Genomic DNA, 16978 nt, shown 5'->3' with positions numbered 1-16978 from the left:
CAGAAATCCCATTTTTATAATTTCTGAAAGTTCGAGGGACTAGGATGTAATTTTTGCAAAATAGGGGGGCTCAAACAGCAATTTGTTGTCTTCCCCATCTTTCCTCGCCGACGGTCGCTATTAACGGCGACCCCAAGCCTTTTCCGGCCAACTGTAACACAACCCAGAACACCCTCAAATTATCAGGAATTAATCCCCTTGCTTCCAGAAACACATCTGCAGAACCAATTCGATCAAACGATGCGTGGTTTGGCCGGAAAATCCCGTCGAACTTTCCGCCGCCGTTGGGCTCGTTTTTCCGGCGAGCTAACTACGATTACCCTCCGTTCATGAAACTTACATCATTCGATTCGTTTTTCAACGATCTATTCGTTGGTGTAATCAATTTGAGGTAATAACCCTTACAGGAAAAGCGCCTAAAAATCAATTAAGAACATTCATACTATATAAACCCTAATTTTATTAGTTCGAGAATCAAACTCAATTTTCTATATGTTATTGAACTCCAAATTCAACATATAATATACCAAAATGATCAGGATAAAATTATCTACAAGATACAATCATCAAATCACACAAACAACATCAAAAATAAAAAATTCATATTTAAATCATAAAATAAATTCGAATTAAAATAAATACATATGAAGATACCTTTGATTTCTGCAGTGAAAAGAGTTATAGATTCTGAAAGTACTTTTCACGAGTTTCGATTCGGTTACTCACACGCTTGATTTCGATTTCGATAACGCCTTCATTTTTAGGTTTGATTTTGAAGAACGCGACGAATATTCGAGTTTTTCTCTGTAAATTATATAATTTAACTATTTGTTTATGATTATTTGTATAAAATAACATAAGATAAAGGTTATTTATACTTACGGAATATTAGTACCCCGTTGGATCATATCGGATACGAAAATAGATTACGTAGCCACTAAGTAACAATAACAACGATCCAATTTGGTACCAGTTTAGGATAATTAACAAAACCGAGCTTCTTATAATATACAACCTACGAGAAGATAATATAATAGTTAAATCAAAATATCCCATCTCTCAAGGATACGGATTTTATCGATTTACCGAAACGAATATTGTATCGAAAATTTTGTGTCGGGACCGGCACGGGTAAAACCGTACTCCGGATCGAAAAAGTCAAAACACGGAAAATGCTCAGAGTAATTAAATTAGGTTAAGAAGGAGTTTTTCTGAGACTTCCGGGTTGTAAAAATATAAAAACAGTTGAAGTTGTACGATTCTCGGTTATACAAAATAGTTTAGGGCCTGCTCCCGAGTTTTTTAATGGGAAGGAAGAAAGTGTTTAGGAGGTAAAGTACTTTCATCCCATTTTTGGAGTGAAAGTTTTGGAGTGAAAGATTCTTAAATTTACATTCATTAACACTTGCTTTCGCTCCATTTAAAAACTCGGGAGCACGATTACGAAGGGAAGTGAAACTAATTCACTTACCCTTTACTTGCTTTCCTTCATTTTTAAAACTCGGCAGCAAGGGGTTATAATTACTTGGAAAAATAATTTATTAAATCTATAAATCCTTTATAAAATCATATAACAACATATAAATTACCAGAAAAATATCAAAATTATCTATACTTTGTTTTGGACATATAAAAATTAAAATACTCAAATTTTATCACATATAAACATCCAAACATCAATTCCAGTTACCAAATAATTCACCAAAATTTACATAATAATTATATAATAATTATTTATTGATAAAAATAATTACACGATATACCCAGGATATTACATCTATTGGGGGAGCTAAGATAGAAATGAGTCTAGGAAGACAAGTCTTAATCCCGGTGGAAAGAATATTGGGTTTCTGGAACTGGATGATCTATCTCTTGAAAATTCAAAGTTACATGACCTCAGGGCTGCCATCTATCAGAATGATAAATCAACAGATAAATTGAAAGAACATAAAAAGAGGATGCAATGGTATGTGGATGTAATGGAAAAAATCTGCTGAGAAAGTTTCTTGAAGAAACTCAGGACTGTGTTAGAGTTCAGAATGAAGAGTAAAGTCTGATATTCACTGAAGTAAGGATAAAGATGCTTACTTGATTTCTGCATTTAGATATTTTTGACATCATCAATTGGAACTTGTACATATTTACATAATGCACAAGTTGGGGGAGATTGTTAGATATAATTGGTGATATCTAGAGATAAATTATCAGGATTTACTGAAGATGACATCATCAGTACTTATCCATCAATACTTGATGATCATCATTTGATGTCATCAGGATTTAGTCACATCTAGTAAATATTCAAGAAGGAAAATGAAAGCAGAAATTCAAGGCGGTGAAGGACTTTATCTCAGAAGCAATCATACATGGATATGTATTAGGTTTCCTTATTGTAATATAATAGGGTTCCTTATTGATTGTGTAACTTTACACTATATAAACACATATTAGGTTTACACTTTATGTGTTGCGTACATTGATATATTATTCGCAGAACCTAATAGCACTCAAGGATAATTGTTCATCCTTTGAGAGAGTACTTTTATAATCAGTTTTTATCTGCTAATATAAAAACTGTTGATTCTGTTAAAGTTTTATCAAATTGTTTGCATAAACTGTATTCACCCCCCTCTACAGTTGATTACAGACCTAACAACCTTACATAAACAAATATATTATTCATCCATAAGGTAATAACATAGATATACCGTCAACAACTGTATTGAAAACAATTTCAATTTACACAATCTAGAGCATGCCCTTTTATTGTTCGAGTAATAAAACTAGTTAATGTTAATGTTCGACTTAGCATTAAAAATACCGATAAGATTTTAATTGACAACATTTTTTAAATTTTGGAGTACTAACTGTTAGAGGTTAAAATATTAAATATAAAGTGAGATTGAGCCAAAGTTATGAAATAGTTGTAAATGAGTCCCAAAATATTGCATAAACATAAACTATTTTAAAGTGTTTCCTATAGAAAGAATACCCATGATACATTACTTTCTAGTTTCAACTGTACTATTGGCGGGACGGATCGCCCAACATATCCACGCATGTATACACACGTAAAGAATACGTATTTTTAACATGCATATTCAGTGTTTATAATAAAACGAGTACTAGGGGTGAGCAAAAAACTGAATTAAAACCGAACCCGAAAACACAAAACCGAACCGAACTGAAACCGACAATTGAAAAACCGAACCGAATCTAATGGTTGCGGTTCCGGTTTTAGGGTAAAATCGAACCAAAATAAACCGAACCGCACCGATTATTAAAATAAATAAATAAATTATTAATAATATATACATATACACATATTAAATTAAATATATTATAAATTGTAAGCAAGTTATGTTTATCCTTAGTTCCTTACCCTATAATCAGGGATATAATATTTAAAAAACTAGACTAATTTTACTAACTTTTATTCGACGATGGCAATTATAATTTTGCAAATTCTAACCCTCACGGATCAAAATTATTAATATTTTACTCAACTTTAAAATCATGTTTGCTCAACCAATCTAGCTTTAGGGTGTTTTCTGTATGATGTGTTGTACATTTTTTTACATAAGCAGGCTCAAGGGTCTGATGCAATGTCGTTTGTCATTCCTGCTTGCTTTGGTTTCAGCCTGTAAAACAAAATCCGTTTTTATAATTTTCGAGTTTTATTATCATCTTTGAACGATATATATTGCTCTCGTTTTTATGTCTTGCAGTTTTATAATCGAAACCGACCGGTTCAAACCGAAACTGAGATTTTTAAAACCGAAACCGATCCGACGGTTTGGTTGCGGTTTCGGTTTTTAATTTTAAAAACCGAAGATATGCGGTTTCGGTTTTACCATAAAACCGCACCGATCCGCACCGCGCTCTCCCCTAACGAATACGCATGTTAAAGATGCGTACTCGGTCACTATAGATAATAAATAGGCATCTCCAGAATGCTTATTTTTTAAAACATATGTATTTGATGAATATTTTGGACGAACAAACTTGTTAATCGATATTTTGGATAATTCATCCCTTTTGATGGGTATTATAAATTTTCACCCTCTCACGTAGGGGTGCAATTTGCCAAAAATTCAAGATTGATCTAAAGAAATGATAAAATTAACAAGGTACAAAATGCAAATTAATTGTATATAAAATAATCTATCTATATTTTAATAAGAAACAGATATATTTAGGGAATGAAAGAGGATGAAGAGAAAAAGCGATGACGTGGAGGAGTCAAGTACACAGAAAGGGTGGGGAGAGAATCAGAGATGGGCAGGCAGCCAACCAATCAATGGGAATCTTGTTCAAATAAAGGGTCATATAAAAAATCTCCCTCCCCTCCCCTCCCCTCTTTTATCTCACCCACATGTATTATGTATGATGAATGTATAATGTACAGATGTAGAATAAAAGGCATGTGTACGGGAGAGACACACATGACCATTTGTGTCGTCTGAACTAGCGGACGACACACAACCAACCACTTAACACAACACCCTCCCACTTCATTTTCAGGCAACTTACTTAGATTTTACATACATTGTGTAATAATATCAGGGTGGGGTCTCTTTTTCCCTTATTTGTAGTACATCTTTAGTATTACGCCTGCGTGTTTAGCTCCATTCCATTCCAATAATCTCCGTTCCATTCCAATCCAACCGGGAGTGGAATGGCGAGTTATTGGTCATCACCTCCTGCTATCCATCTCCTCCGTTGCGACTACCACCACCACCACCAGCAGCAGCAGCAGCAGCTTGTTGTATTACATCCTGCAAATTCTCGATGTAGATACCAACCCCTTACTAGTATTAATATGCTCATCAGGTGTAGTACTAGTAGTAGTAGCAGTAGTGCTCCCGCGGATAATACCATTGCTACTACTACCATTCCTACTAAAACATCACTAAACAAGAATACAGGTGTCAGTAAGAGGAGGTCACTTCAGGTTTCCAAAATTAAAACCCCTAAAATTACGAAAAACAAGCCTCAGGAGCAGGCTCCTGCTCAATCTAACAAGGTTTTTGATGTGCGGGCGATGTCTCAGAATGGTGATCCTTTAGGGCGAAGGGATTTGGGGAAGCCTGTTGTCAAATGGATTTCCCAGGGAATGAAGGCCATGGCTTCTGATTTCGCTAATGCCGAGATTCAGGGGGAGTTCTCCGAGGTTGAGCAGAAAATGGGCCCTGGTCTCACTTTTGTTATTCAGTCTCAGCCTTATCTTAATGCCATCCCCATGCCTGTAGGAGTTGAAGCTGTCTGCTTGAAGGCCTGTACCCACTACCCTACCCTCTTTGATCATTTCCAGAGGGAGCTTCGAGACGCCCTCCAGAAGCTTCAGTCTGATTCTTTAGTCCCCTCCTGGTCTCAAACCCAGAGTTGGAAGCTCCTCAAAAAGCTTGCTACTTCAGGTATTAATGAATTCTAACTCTGTTATGTTTGTATTTTACTCTTTTTAGGAGAAATAGATATTATGTGTGTAGTCGATTTTAGGCTGATATTTGAGTGTTTGCAGCTCAGCATAAAGCTATAGCAAGGAAGGTTTCCCAGCCAAAAGCTGTTCAGGGTGCACTAGGAATGGACATTCATAAGGTTAAGGCTATTCAGAGCAAAATCGATGATTTTACCACAAGGATGTCGGAGCTACTCCGTATAGAAAGGGATTCTGAACTGGAGTTTACCCAGCAGGAATTGGATGCTGTTCCCATGCCAGATGACACTTCTGATTCCTCTAAACCAATTGAATTCCTTGTTACTCATGCTCAGGTTGAGCAGGAGCTCTGTGACACCATCTGCAATTTGATTGCTGTCAGCACCTTCATAGGTGGATCACTTATCTAACCTCATTCATAAACTATATCTTATATTATTTGTATGTCCTCACTTCTTTGTAATACTTTGTGACCATGCCATTCAACTATTGTTATATATCTCTGAAGGAAACAATTGTTTGGTTTGATATGTTCACAGGGTTGGGTGGTATGCATTTGGTGTTGTTTAGGGTGGAGGGACATCACAGGTTACCCCCAACAACCCTTTCTCCAGGTGACATGGTTTGTGTGAGGACTTGTGATAGCCGAGGTGCAGGTGCAACTTCTTGCGTACAGGGATTTGTTAACAACCTAGGGGATGATGGATGTAGCATCAGTGTGGCATTGGAATCTAGACACGGTGATCCCACCTTTTCTAAGCTCTTTGGTAAGAGCATACGCATAGACCGCATTTATGGGTTGGCTGATACACTAACATACGAGGTATCCTTCTCTATTCATAAAGGCATAAACTTTTTATTTTTTCATACGCACTTGGCTATCACCTTTCAATCCATCGAGAGAATATCGGATATAAGTTTGAACTGTAACATGCATGTCAATATGGATTATCTTATCAGGCTGTTTGTCCTATGCTCTTATAGTTCCTCCTTAATCAAGCCCCAGTTTTTAAAGAAATATTTAGCTTGAACCCAAATGAGCAGTACTTTTGGTTGTTTAGTTTCCCAGCATAAATCCCTTACTGAATCAAAGTAGTCACACACATTGGAAGGATACATTCCTCAAGTTCATCTTATTTTAGATTTTGGAGAGGCCAGACTTTTAACTTCTGCCTTATTTGCTCTGTTCATATCAGAATGAGGCATATAATTTTTCTTGTTCATTATCTGACTGTACCAGAAATCAAGCATCACAGATTCTATCGACATTTGAATCAAAAAAACATAGTTTAAGGCCTTGATTTTGAATCTGAAGCAGCTCTGTTTTGACTTATTATATCTGTTCCAAATTTATTTGTTTACTTTGTAGCAAGCTTGTGAAGCCCTCGTGATGCTCCGGAAGTAAGGTTTACTTTGTAGACATTAGATTCTTAACGTCTTTCCTTTCACCTGATCTAACCTGCTTGTCAGTACTCATGGGATACATCTGCCTCTTTGCTTCTTTTCTTTTCTGCTGTGGCGTTCAGCCTGAGCATGATTTAGGCATTTAGCCCTTCTGCAGCTGACAAAGCTGCAGCCTTGATTCTTTCAGCAGCATCCTGACCACCCGCCTCTACTTTCTTACTTGAAGACATGTTTGCTGTCACTTAAACACACAGTGATATACTCCAACGAAAAGACTAAAGCCCACTTTGTTTCCTCCTAAATCCTGATAATTTATACACAAAAGTCAGCAACATATTCAGATATTTAAAATATATATGAATTAGCCAAATATTTTTAAAAATTTAAGGAGAAGTAAACTAAAACTTAAGATGATAGCCAAACATAAAACTAGGTCCAAGACAAGGTGAAGCCATCTGAATCCTTTAATGTCGAAGTCTTAGACTTTCACCCTTGTTGAGACTTTTAAATAGAGAGGAAAGCAGATAAAAAGAGTAAACATTTTCATAACGTGGCCTCATGTTTTAAATGGGAAGGCCAGCACACGTAAATTAAATAAAATTAAATTTACTCACTACACAAATGAGATAAAAGGAATGTAATTCTAACACAAGTAATATCCTTTATAATACTACTACCTAATTTAAAATATAGCTTGATATTCGTCATAATGATTTTTACGAATTCCACATATACACCTTTCTATTACTTTTCCTCTTGAACTCAAATGATCAGTACTTTTGGTTGATTAGTTGCTCATAAACCCCTTAATTAAAGTAGTCACACACGTTGGAAGAAGATACGTTGGAAGAAGATATTCCTCAAGTTTATCTTTGTCTGGATTTCGGGAAGGCCTGATTTTTAACTTCTGCATTATTTGTTCTGTTCATGTCAGGAAGAGGCATGGAATTTATCTAGTAAGATACTAAGATTATCTGACTGTACTAGGATTCAAGCATCACAAATTTTATTGTCATTTTAATTAAATAATCATAGTTTAAGGTCTTAAATTTGAATCTGAAGCAGCTCTATTTTTTATACTTATTATATCTGTTTTATAATTATTGTTTACTTTGTAGCGAAATTGCGAAGCCCTCATGATGCTCCAGAAGAAAGGTTTACAGAAGAAAAATCCTTCAGTAGGTATTGTGGCCACACTGTTTGGCGATGAAGATGATGTTTCATGGTTGGAGGAGAATGACGTGGTAGATTGGGCTGAGGCAGAACTGGATGGAATATTAGATTATGATACATATGACGAATCACAGCGAAAGGCAATAGCATTAGGATTGAACAAGAAGCGGCCTATGTTAATTATTCAAGGGCCACCTGGAACTGGAAAGACAGGTTTACTTAAGGAAATAATTTTGCTTTCTGTAGCACGAGGTGAAAGGGTTCTTGTTACTGCCCCTACTAATGCAGCTGTCGATAACATGGTTGAGAAACTTTCTGATGCTGGGGTCGACATAGTGAGGGTTGGAAATCCAGCACGAATATCTTCCACAGTAGCTTCGAAATCTTTGGCTGAGATTGTCGACTTCAAGCTTGAAGATTTCAGAGAAGAGTTTGAAAGGAAGAAGTCAGATCTGCGAAAAGACTTGAGACTTTGTTTGCGGGACGATTCTTTAGCAGCTGGAATACGTCAACTTCTAAAACAACTTGGAAAAGCATTGAAGAAGAAGGAGAAGGAGACTGTCAGGGATATATTAACAAGTGCTCAAGTTGTACTAACAACTAACACTGGAGCAGCCGATCCACTTATCAGACGACTAGATACCTTTGACCTTGTTGTTATAGATGAAGCAGGTCAAGCCATTGAACCATCTAGCTGGATACCAATGTTGCAGGGAAAGCGAACTATTCTTGCAGGTGACCAATGCCAGCTTGCTCCAGTGATTTTATCGAGAAAAGCCTCTGAAGGTGGTCTGGGTATATCCCTTCTTGAGAGAGCTGCAAAGTTGCATGAGGGGGTTCTTGCTACAAAGCTAACTACTCAATACCGCATGAATGATGCAATAGCAAGTTGGGCTTCAAAGGAGATGTACGAAGGAACATTAACGTCGTCTCAAACAGTCTCTTCTCATCTTCTGGTAGATTCTCCATATGTCATGGTATGTTTAGTATCTGCACCTTATTTGCCCAGGCACTGTAGATATTTAAACTTTGGAACTTCAGGATTTAGAATTATAAACCAAGGGTATAATTTTTACTCCTCTGCTGACTTGTCCATTTGTTAGCAGTGGATGTTTTTGTTGTGGACTATAACAAATGCACTTCATTTGTACTTTATGTTTGTTTTGCAGCCCACATGGATAACACAATGTCCGTTGCTGTTGCTTGATACAAGAATGCCATATGGAAGTTTGTCAGTAGGTTGTGAGGAGCATTTGGACCCAGCTGGCACGGGATCTTTTTTCAATGAAGGGGAGGCTGATATAATAGTGCAACATGTCTTGTCCTTGCTTTATTCTGGTGTGTAACCCTTTAGCTTTACTAACATCCATGCTAATAATTTTGTATGTGGGTGGCGATATCTTTGGATTTTTGAAACACGGTCTTGATCTTTCTACAAGATATAGTAGTATTAAAATTGTGGACAAAAAGTGTTTCAGTTTATAGTTATCGATACAAAAACTTTTACGCGCCTGTAACCAAATCTTGGTTTATTTAATGCAGGCGTTAGCCCGTCTTCCATTGCTGTGCAGTCTCCTTATGTTGCTCAAGTACAGTTGTTGAGGGACAGGCTTGATGAGATTCCAGTGGCCAGAGGGATAGAGGTATCCACTATTGACAGCTTTCAAGGGCGGGAAGCTGATGCAGTGATAATATCAATGGTATGCACTTGAAAGGGTGAATTTAGCCATGGTTGGCAATTTAAAATAGAACAGTTTCTGTATTATATATTTTAACTGTTTTTAATAGATTTGAATTATGAGTTAGTTATTCTTTTATTGATTGCTTAAGGAGTTAGTATTTGCATAGAAGTTAATCTATGGCTTTTGAGCCTTTTTCATGTTCAAGATAGGAAGTCGGTTTTAAGATGATCACACATTTGATTGCTCCTTCTGCTAAACTTTTCTCATTATTTAAATGCACAGGAGGATATTTAATTATGTTTTTTTTTTCTAAAATGGATATATAATTATCTTGTTGCTAAGAAAGTAATATGACACCCATACTCTTTATAGGTTCGATCAAACACAATGGGAGCCGTTGGATTTCTGGGGGATAGTCGGCGAATGAATGTTGCCATAACGAGAGCTCGCAAACATGTAGCAGTGGTATGTGACAGCTCAACAATATGTCACAACACCTTCTTGGCTAGGTTGCTTCGCCATATAAGGTATTTTGGAAGAGTGAAGCATGCCGAGCCAGGTAGTTTTGGTGGATCTGGGCTAGGCATGAACCCAATGTTGCCTTCAATTAGTTGAAACTACAGGAACTTATTATTAGTCCAAGCTCAAGGTTGTGTGTAGTTTAGTTGTACATTGATTCCCTGAAACAAGACTCGGGAGTTGTTATATTGTTTGGCCGTTGTTGCAATGTACAGAAAATTGTTGGATTTGTCAAATTTACAAATGTAAATATACAATACACACAAGTTCATTTGTCTATAAATATACAATTTGAATAGCAGTTCTGATTAGTTGATATGATGAGGTCAGATGTAAGTTTCATTGATCAACATAGATGTATGTATATGCTTGTGGGTTTAGGTGTGATCACACACTTCCAGTACTAAGTGATACCGAAGAAGAGATGAAATGTCATATAGTTCCGGAACCAGAATTGTGGTTTGTGTTTGCAAAATCAGTTTTAATAATATCCAATCTTATAAGGAAAAAGTATCTCAATCCGTGTTTCGCACGAAAGAAAAAATGGATAATATATATAATATTTTTTATTCATGTATCGGAGTAGGGTTGTCAATAGATCGGATCTGGATCGGATCGGTTTTGATCCATATCCTTATCCATATAATTTTACCGGATTTGGATTGGTTTTCAGTCGGATTTTTAACAGCCCGATCCATATCCGGATATGTGAGAATCACGGATTTTCGGATCGATGCTACGATTCATTAAAATTTTTTAAAAAAAACTTCAAAAGCCTTAGTACCCATTCTGGAAGTGTATTTCATCTCTTCCAAACAATTATTTTTTGTGCTACTATTAATTATTTTTTTATATGAGTCTGCCTAGTACCTTGATTATTAGCCAATATAAGGATAATTCTGCTGGGCAACTAATTTGTTAGAAGTGGGGACTTGTGCAGAAAACAAAGACAGGCATACCAGTTTAATGGAATATCCCAAATTGGGTGATCTTATAATTTTTAGTGCTGCATTTTATTTTGCGTAATCCCAGTTATAAATATCCAAATTCAATAAATTTTGCTTGAAGCCTATTTACAATATACTATATAATAAATAATATATTTATTAAAAATAATATTTTTTAATAATTACATATATATATTCGGATCGGATCATTAACGGGTCGGATCGTATCAAATTCATATCCTATGTTTATCGGATCGCACTTTTTTCGGATCGGATTTTTCTCGGATCGAATTTATTTTTTGATGATCCAAATCCACTCCATTAACGTTCGGATCGGACCGGAAATCCGATTCATTGACATCGGAGAAAAATAACGGATAAATACATAGAATGCATAACTTGTTTCTAAAAATACATTATTACACAAACCATCGAATCAAATATAAATTTTTTTGCAATAGGTATTCTTGAAAAAAAATAATTTTTTCAATAATAAAGTAATTCTATATTGTATGAAAATCCAAAAAAAAATATTATGACAAAAAAAAAAGAGTTATAGCGTTTCTAGGAAGGGGGTGTTTGGTTGGTATTAATCCCCTCTTTAGTAAAAAGAAGGAAAATAGCACTAAGGAGAGTGAGTTTGAAGAAGTCTCGATTAGCTATGGATGAGGCGAAATCCATGGCGCAGCAGGCGCAGGCGCAACAACAACAGCAACATCTAATGTTACAGCAACAGCAGCAACAACAACAGCAAATGTTATTGTTACAGCAACAAATTCAACAACAGCAGCAGAAGAAGCAACAACAAGCCATTTCTCGATTCCCTTCCAACATTGATGCGCATCTTAGACCTGCTTCATCTTACCGCACTCCTCCTCCTGCAACCAATACTTCTCAATCTCATACTCCAGTTACTAACCCTAACCCTAATTCCAATCTCCTCTCTTCAAACCCTAATCAACAGATGCAACAACAACAACAGCAGCCGAATCGATCAGCTCCTCCTCCTACTCAGGAGCTTCAAATGGCTTATCAGGATCTCTGGCGTGTTTGTCATCCTGATCATAAACGCCCTTTCTCTTCTCTCGAAGACGCTTGTCACAGGTACCTCATCATCCCCTCCTAATTCCTATTACTTAATTACTGTTCTCCCCGTTCCTTTCCGATTATATTTTCCACATTTTATCTCCGTAATGTAATCAATTAGTCATTATCTGTCAATCAACACCATCCACAGCCTCGTTTTTTGGTATCGGTGCATAACTAAACAAATCGGTGATAATCATCTATTCTACATGGACTGTGTTAAATAGATCATGTTTTTTACTCATGTTTAATGTTAATGTTAATGTTATATTTACAATTTTTATATGCAGATATGAAGAGTAAGTTGTCACTAGTACTGTATTCACCTTTGCATAACTAAACATATTGGCGATAATCATATGTTGCTACGTGGACCGTGCTACATAACTCTCTTTCTATATATATCACGCATTTTTTGATGATGTTTAATGTGGTATCTCCATCTTAATCTGTATGTAGATATGGATAGTAAGTTTCAGTAATACTATATATCCACGCTGCTTTTGCAGCAACTACACAAGACTACAAAGTATCGTATCCTTTGTCTGCGGGTTTTTGTATCATAGTCACCACCGTTCTTATTTAATAATCTCACCTGACTACCTGATCTCCGTTGGGACTCATTTATAACACTCAAATCATTGCCACGCGACTTGATTGGAAAAATAAACAAATTAAAATCATAAATAGAAATAGGTCACATGTACACACATACATGATACGTACGTCATACACTACATACACAACATGTATATTGGAACTCTGGAAGTAACATATAGAAGAATCACGCCTTTGCCTCTTTGAAGAGAGAGTAAAATGAGGCAATGATGGTTATCCATCTATGCAACTGAAGGAAAGAATTGCTTTTGGACGGGGTTGATCATTGATTGTTAAGCATCAAAAAACTAATTTAAGGTTTTCTCTTTATGTAATATATTGATTTCTATAAACCTCTATTTTGTCAATTCTGAATTAGTTTTTAACCTACCCACTCCCATATTCTAATCGTCTTTATATCTCTATCTATTTCTCAGACTTATTTTGTTGGTTCTGTTTTATAATGAAATTTCAAGATTCACTTGCCTCCGAAAGTTATATAAAAAATCAATCCAGACCTCTGCAATCAGGAATAGCTATTTGATTTTCGAATAGATATAGGCAGAAGATGAAGAAAGAAAATGAAAAAAAAGCATACGTAATCATGTTTATATATGTTAACATGGCTCTAGAGTCTAGTCTAGATATATGTATATGATTTGAATTTTATATTGAGGCCCGTGGGAGCTACTTTGCTGACTAGGGTTCTGTTAGTTTCTTTGTTAACTTTCATCTTAGATTTAACGGAGTGATACATATGGTGATTTGACGGTTGTTGGCCCTTTTGTCACAGTTGAAAGTAAAAATGCCCAATATTGCACAATTCAGAATAATGTCCCTTTATGGCATGGAATAACGCACTTCAAAATCATGTTATCAGTAGGAGCACTTATATTATTTCCATTTCTTTTTAATAACCAGAAGGCCCATAAGCAACACATGCAAATTTAAATTGCATTTATACTTTAAAATGCATACGTTATGCGATTATGCTTTAAATCTCAGACACAAATGCAGATATAATCTGCGTTATCTGACAACGCATTTTTCCCTAGTGTTCCCTCGACGGATATTCATTATTCTCCTAAATCAGTTCTGCACACAAACACAATCTGCCAATCAGAATTCCAGTCCCATTTCTCCCCACATGTGCAACTGTATCAGAAATGTGTAAAGGCTTTTGGGTATGTGTAATTTGTTTGATAATGGATGCGGCCGGGTCTGTGAGTGTGCTTGGTAGTTATCTTTGGTGTAGAGAGGTAGACATTCTTGAAATCTCAAATCAGTCAAAAAGCTTCAAAATTATTATACATTCACACAAGCACACAGGATTATAAATATGATGTATATTTCAAACACAAATGCAGTCTATGCAGATATATTTTGTGTTTATCTGACAACACATTATTCCCTTGCATCTTCTTAACGGGTATTCAGTATTCTCCGAAATCTGTTCTGTACACAAACACAACCTGCCAAGCACAATTCCAGTTCCATTTCTCCACACATGTGCAACTGCATCAGAAATTTGCAATGGCTTTCGGGTGTGTGTAATTTGGTTGATAACCAATGTAGGTCTGTGAGTCTGCTTGGTAGTTATCTGCGGTGTAGAGAGGTAGACATTAAGGACTGCACAATATTCCGGTCTTGACCCGTAAGTTAGACCAGACCGGATGGTCCGGATCTACCGGTCCAAGACCCGGACCGAACATAACCAGTTCAATCCCCGGTCCATAATTATTCAGTCTTCGATCCGGTCCAAAACCTGAAAAAATTCGGTCCAGACCTGAATTCATGTACATAATTATTTTGACCTTACTTTATGTCTTAAAAGATCAATGATACAAAGTAGGTAATAAATTATTTTAATAAAACAGATCGACATTACACTATGAATACTAAACTTTGTACTTCTTGTAATAAAGTACAGATCAGATCCTGATGCACTATGTGAAGCAAATGTATGAATCTTTTCTTGCAAGACGTATAGTTTGTAATCTTTTCTTGTGATCGCAACAATTTGAATCTTTTAAATCTAGGTTTCAGCATTGTGCAAATATAGATAAGACGACCTGGAACATGTTGAGTGCACACTGTGAGCACTTATTCAGAACCTCTATAATCCATATATATATATATATATATATATATATATACAAAAGTAGGCCCGGATGCATTTAGTCACTTGAGTTATGCAATGAGCAGAAAGGCTTGGAGTTTGGACAAGTGGCAAAGCATTTAAAAATTACCTTAAGGTCACTGGTATGGATACAGAGAAAAAGGATCTTTTTCTTTCGGACAGCATTTAAAGCATTTGTTTCTCTTTCTAAAGTTGCTCACTATTTTAGTTATAGCATGCCAATCTTTTTTCTTTCCAAGTAGATTTTGTTGGAGTCTGAGACTCATCTTGGTTAAAATAAAATGAAATCTTGGCTTGATCTTTTTGCACAAGGGGCTGTCATATTTTATCCTAAATTTTAGTGGTATAGAAAATAAAGTTGGCTGTACTTTGGATTTTGACCTCCCAAATTTTTCTCTGCTGAATGTTGGAAAATAAGATTCACACATAGGGAGCGAGCGCTGCTTAATAATATTGCTGTAGATGAATTACATATCTATTAATTTCTCGTGTGTCACAGAATTAAAAAGAATGTAGAATATCCGAACCATTTTTTTGTCATTGCATACAAGATGATCTCCAACTTCTGTACTCTGTCATGTCATCAACTTGTCTTTCCCCCCTACAAATCTTCTAGACAAATTGTCATAGTCACCAGTGTGTATATTTTGCTTTGAACTGTAGTAAAGAATACAACACTAAATTTTCGAATACAAATTTTCTTGCAGGCTGCTACCGTACCATGTTGTGGCAGACTATGAAGCAGAAGAAGATGACAGAATCCTTGATTCTGATACTACAGGCCAGATGCCGTCTCGCTCCCAGCAGTGGGACCACAATATTGCTGCCAAAGTTTCAGAATTTGCTGCGACCTTTGAGAAACAAGTGTTTGCCTTCAATATTATTAATCGCAAACGTTCTCTTGGGGAATTTCGATCAGAGGAAAGATTGATGCTCGAGCAAATTCTTTTGCAAGAAGAGAGACGATCCTTGGTCGAGCTGAGGGCAGAAATGGACTCAAGACAGAAGGCAGGTCGTGAGGCTCATGAAGCTAATATAAGAATGGCAGCCATGGCTCATGCGGAGCAAGCTCGTGCGGAGTCGCAAGCTCATGCTGAAATGATGGCTCGAGGTCCAATAAGACCAAATGCACTTGGGTCTCAAGGGAGTAACATTCAGATTGGTCATAGCATGGCTGACCAAGAGCAAGAAGTTAACCCAGAAGAGGCAATCAATGGATGGGGGAACAATGCTCAGAGAGATGAAAAAGAACCTTCGGAAGACTTTCTAAATGATGAAGAAACAGAAAATGGAGATGCTGGTATGGAAGAGTTTGATTTAAACACCAGATGAGCCGGTGTCTAGGTGAAATTGACCTAAAAGTTACCATCTGGATGGGACAGATACAACCATGTAACTGTCTTATTACTGGGACTAAGCTCTAGTGTAGAGTCTGAGTGCTAGCAAGCGGGCTGATCTATATATCTACATTATAGTAGTTATAGGTAAAACTTTTGGTCTGTGTACTGGCTGAACTTAGAAATCAGGGCTTGGTTCCTGAATCTTAGTATGTGTTTTAATATGTCTTTTTAAGTTAGTTTATCAGATGCTAAACTTGTATGGTATTTGTAGTTCAAACAGAAGTTTGTAGTTAAATAAGAAAAGTTGAACTTGTATTATAAGTTGTAAGTTGTAACTGTGTAGTTTTGCATGGTCTGTGAAATTCAGCGTACACAATACCAACGTTTTCATAGAGTATTTGCATGCCAGTACAACAAAAAAGAAAAAACCATTTCCGTCAAAACCATCAAGAAGTGGTATTCTGACTCTAGACGTATACCGTCATCTGCCCGAGTATATTCAATTTCCCTGATATGCTGTATTATTAGAGACAGCAGAAGTTGCTTCAAATTCTTACTAATCCATCAGGTTAGGAATCTTATCAGCAGTAAGCAGGGGCTAATCTAATAAGGGACATCGGGGATACGTGTCCCCCTAAAATCAAATTTTAGGT

General features: G+C 36.3%; 2 protein-coding genes across 2 annotated transcripts; both read left to right on the top strand.

Moving 5' to 3' along the window:
• The first annotated feature begins 4385 nt into the window (after window positions 1-4385).
• Window positions 4386-10513, top strand: LOC141708346 (DNA polymerase alpha-associated DNA helicase A). The gene is made up of 7 exons (XM_074511928.1): window positions 4386-5417; window positions 5522-5830; window positions 5977-6260; window positions 7960-8991; window positions 9184-9352; window positions 9557-9714; window positions 10069-10513. The coding sequence occupies exons 1-7, from the start codon at window positions 4679-4681 to the stop codon at window positions 10309-10311; spliced, it is 2934 nt and encodes a 977-aa protein (XP_074368029.1). The 5' UTR covers window positions 4386-4678; the 3' UTR covers window positions 10312-10513.
• A 1238-nt stretch (window positions 10514-11751) lies between these two features.
• Window positions 11752-16667, top strand: LOC141708345 (uncharacterized). The gene is made up of 2 exons (XM_074511927.1): window positions 11752-12266; window positions 15693-16667. The coding sequence occupies exons 1-2, from the start codon at window positions 11824-11826 to the stop codon at window positions 16315-16317; spliced, it is 1068 nt and encodes a 355-aa protein (XP_074368028.1). The 5' UTR covers window positions 11752-11823; the 3' UTR covers window positions 16318-16667.
• Window positions 16668-16978: the final 311 nt, after the last annotated feature.

The sequence above is a fragment of the Apium graveolens genome, chromosome 2 (genome assembly GCF_009905375.1).
Source record: "Apium graveolens cultivar Ventura chromosome 2, ASM990537v1, whole genome shotgun sequence".
In the NCBI taxonomy this organism is placed as follows: domain Eukaryota; kingdom Viridiplantae; phylum Streptophyta; class Magnoliopsida; order Apiales; family Apiaceae; genus Apium; species Apium graveolens.
The sequence above is the reverse complement of the archived record's forward strand: the minus strand, read 5'-3'. Positions and strand labels throughout refer to the sequence as shown.

Coding starts and splice junctions, on each gene's coding strand:
- LOC141708346 (XM_074511928.1), top strand. CDS start 4,679: ATGGCGAGTTATTGGTCATCACCTCCTGCTATCCATCTCCTCCGTTGC. Junction 5,831..5,976: donor TGCTGTCAGCACCTTCATAG/GTGGATCACTTA, acceptor ATATGTTCACAG/GGTTGGGTGGTATGCATTTG. Junction 9,353..9,556: donor CTTGTCCTTGCTTTATTCTG/GTGTGTAACCCT, acceptor TATTTAATGCAG/GCGTTAGCCCGTCTTCCATT.
- LOC141708345 (XM_074511927.1), top strand. CDS start 11,824: ATGGATGAGGCGAAATCCATGGCGCAGCAGGCGCAGGCGCAACAACAA. Junction 12,267..15,692: donor CTCGAAGACGCTTGTCACAG/GTACCTCATCAT, acceptor ATTTTCTTGCAG/GCTGCTACCGTACCATGTTG.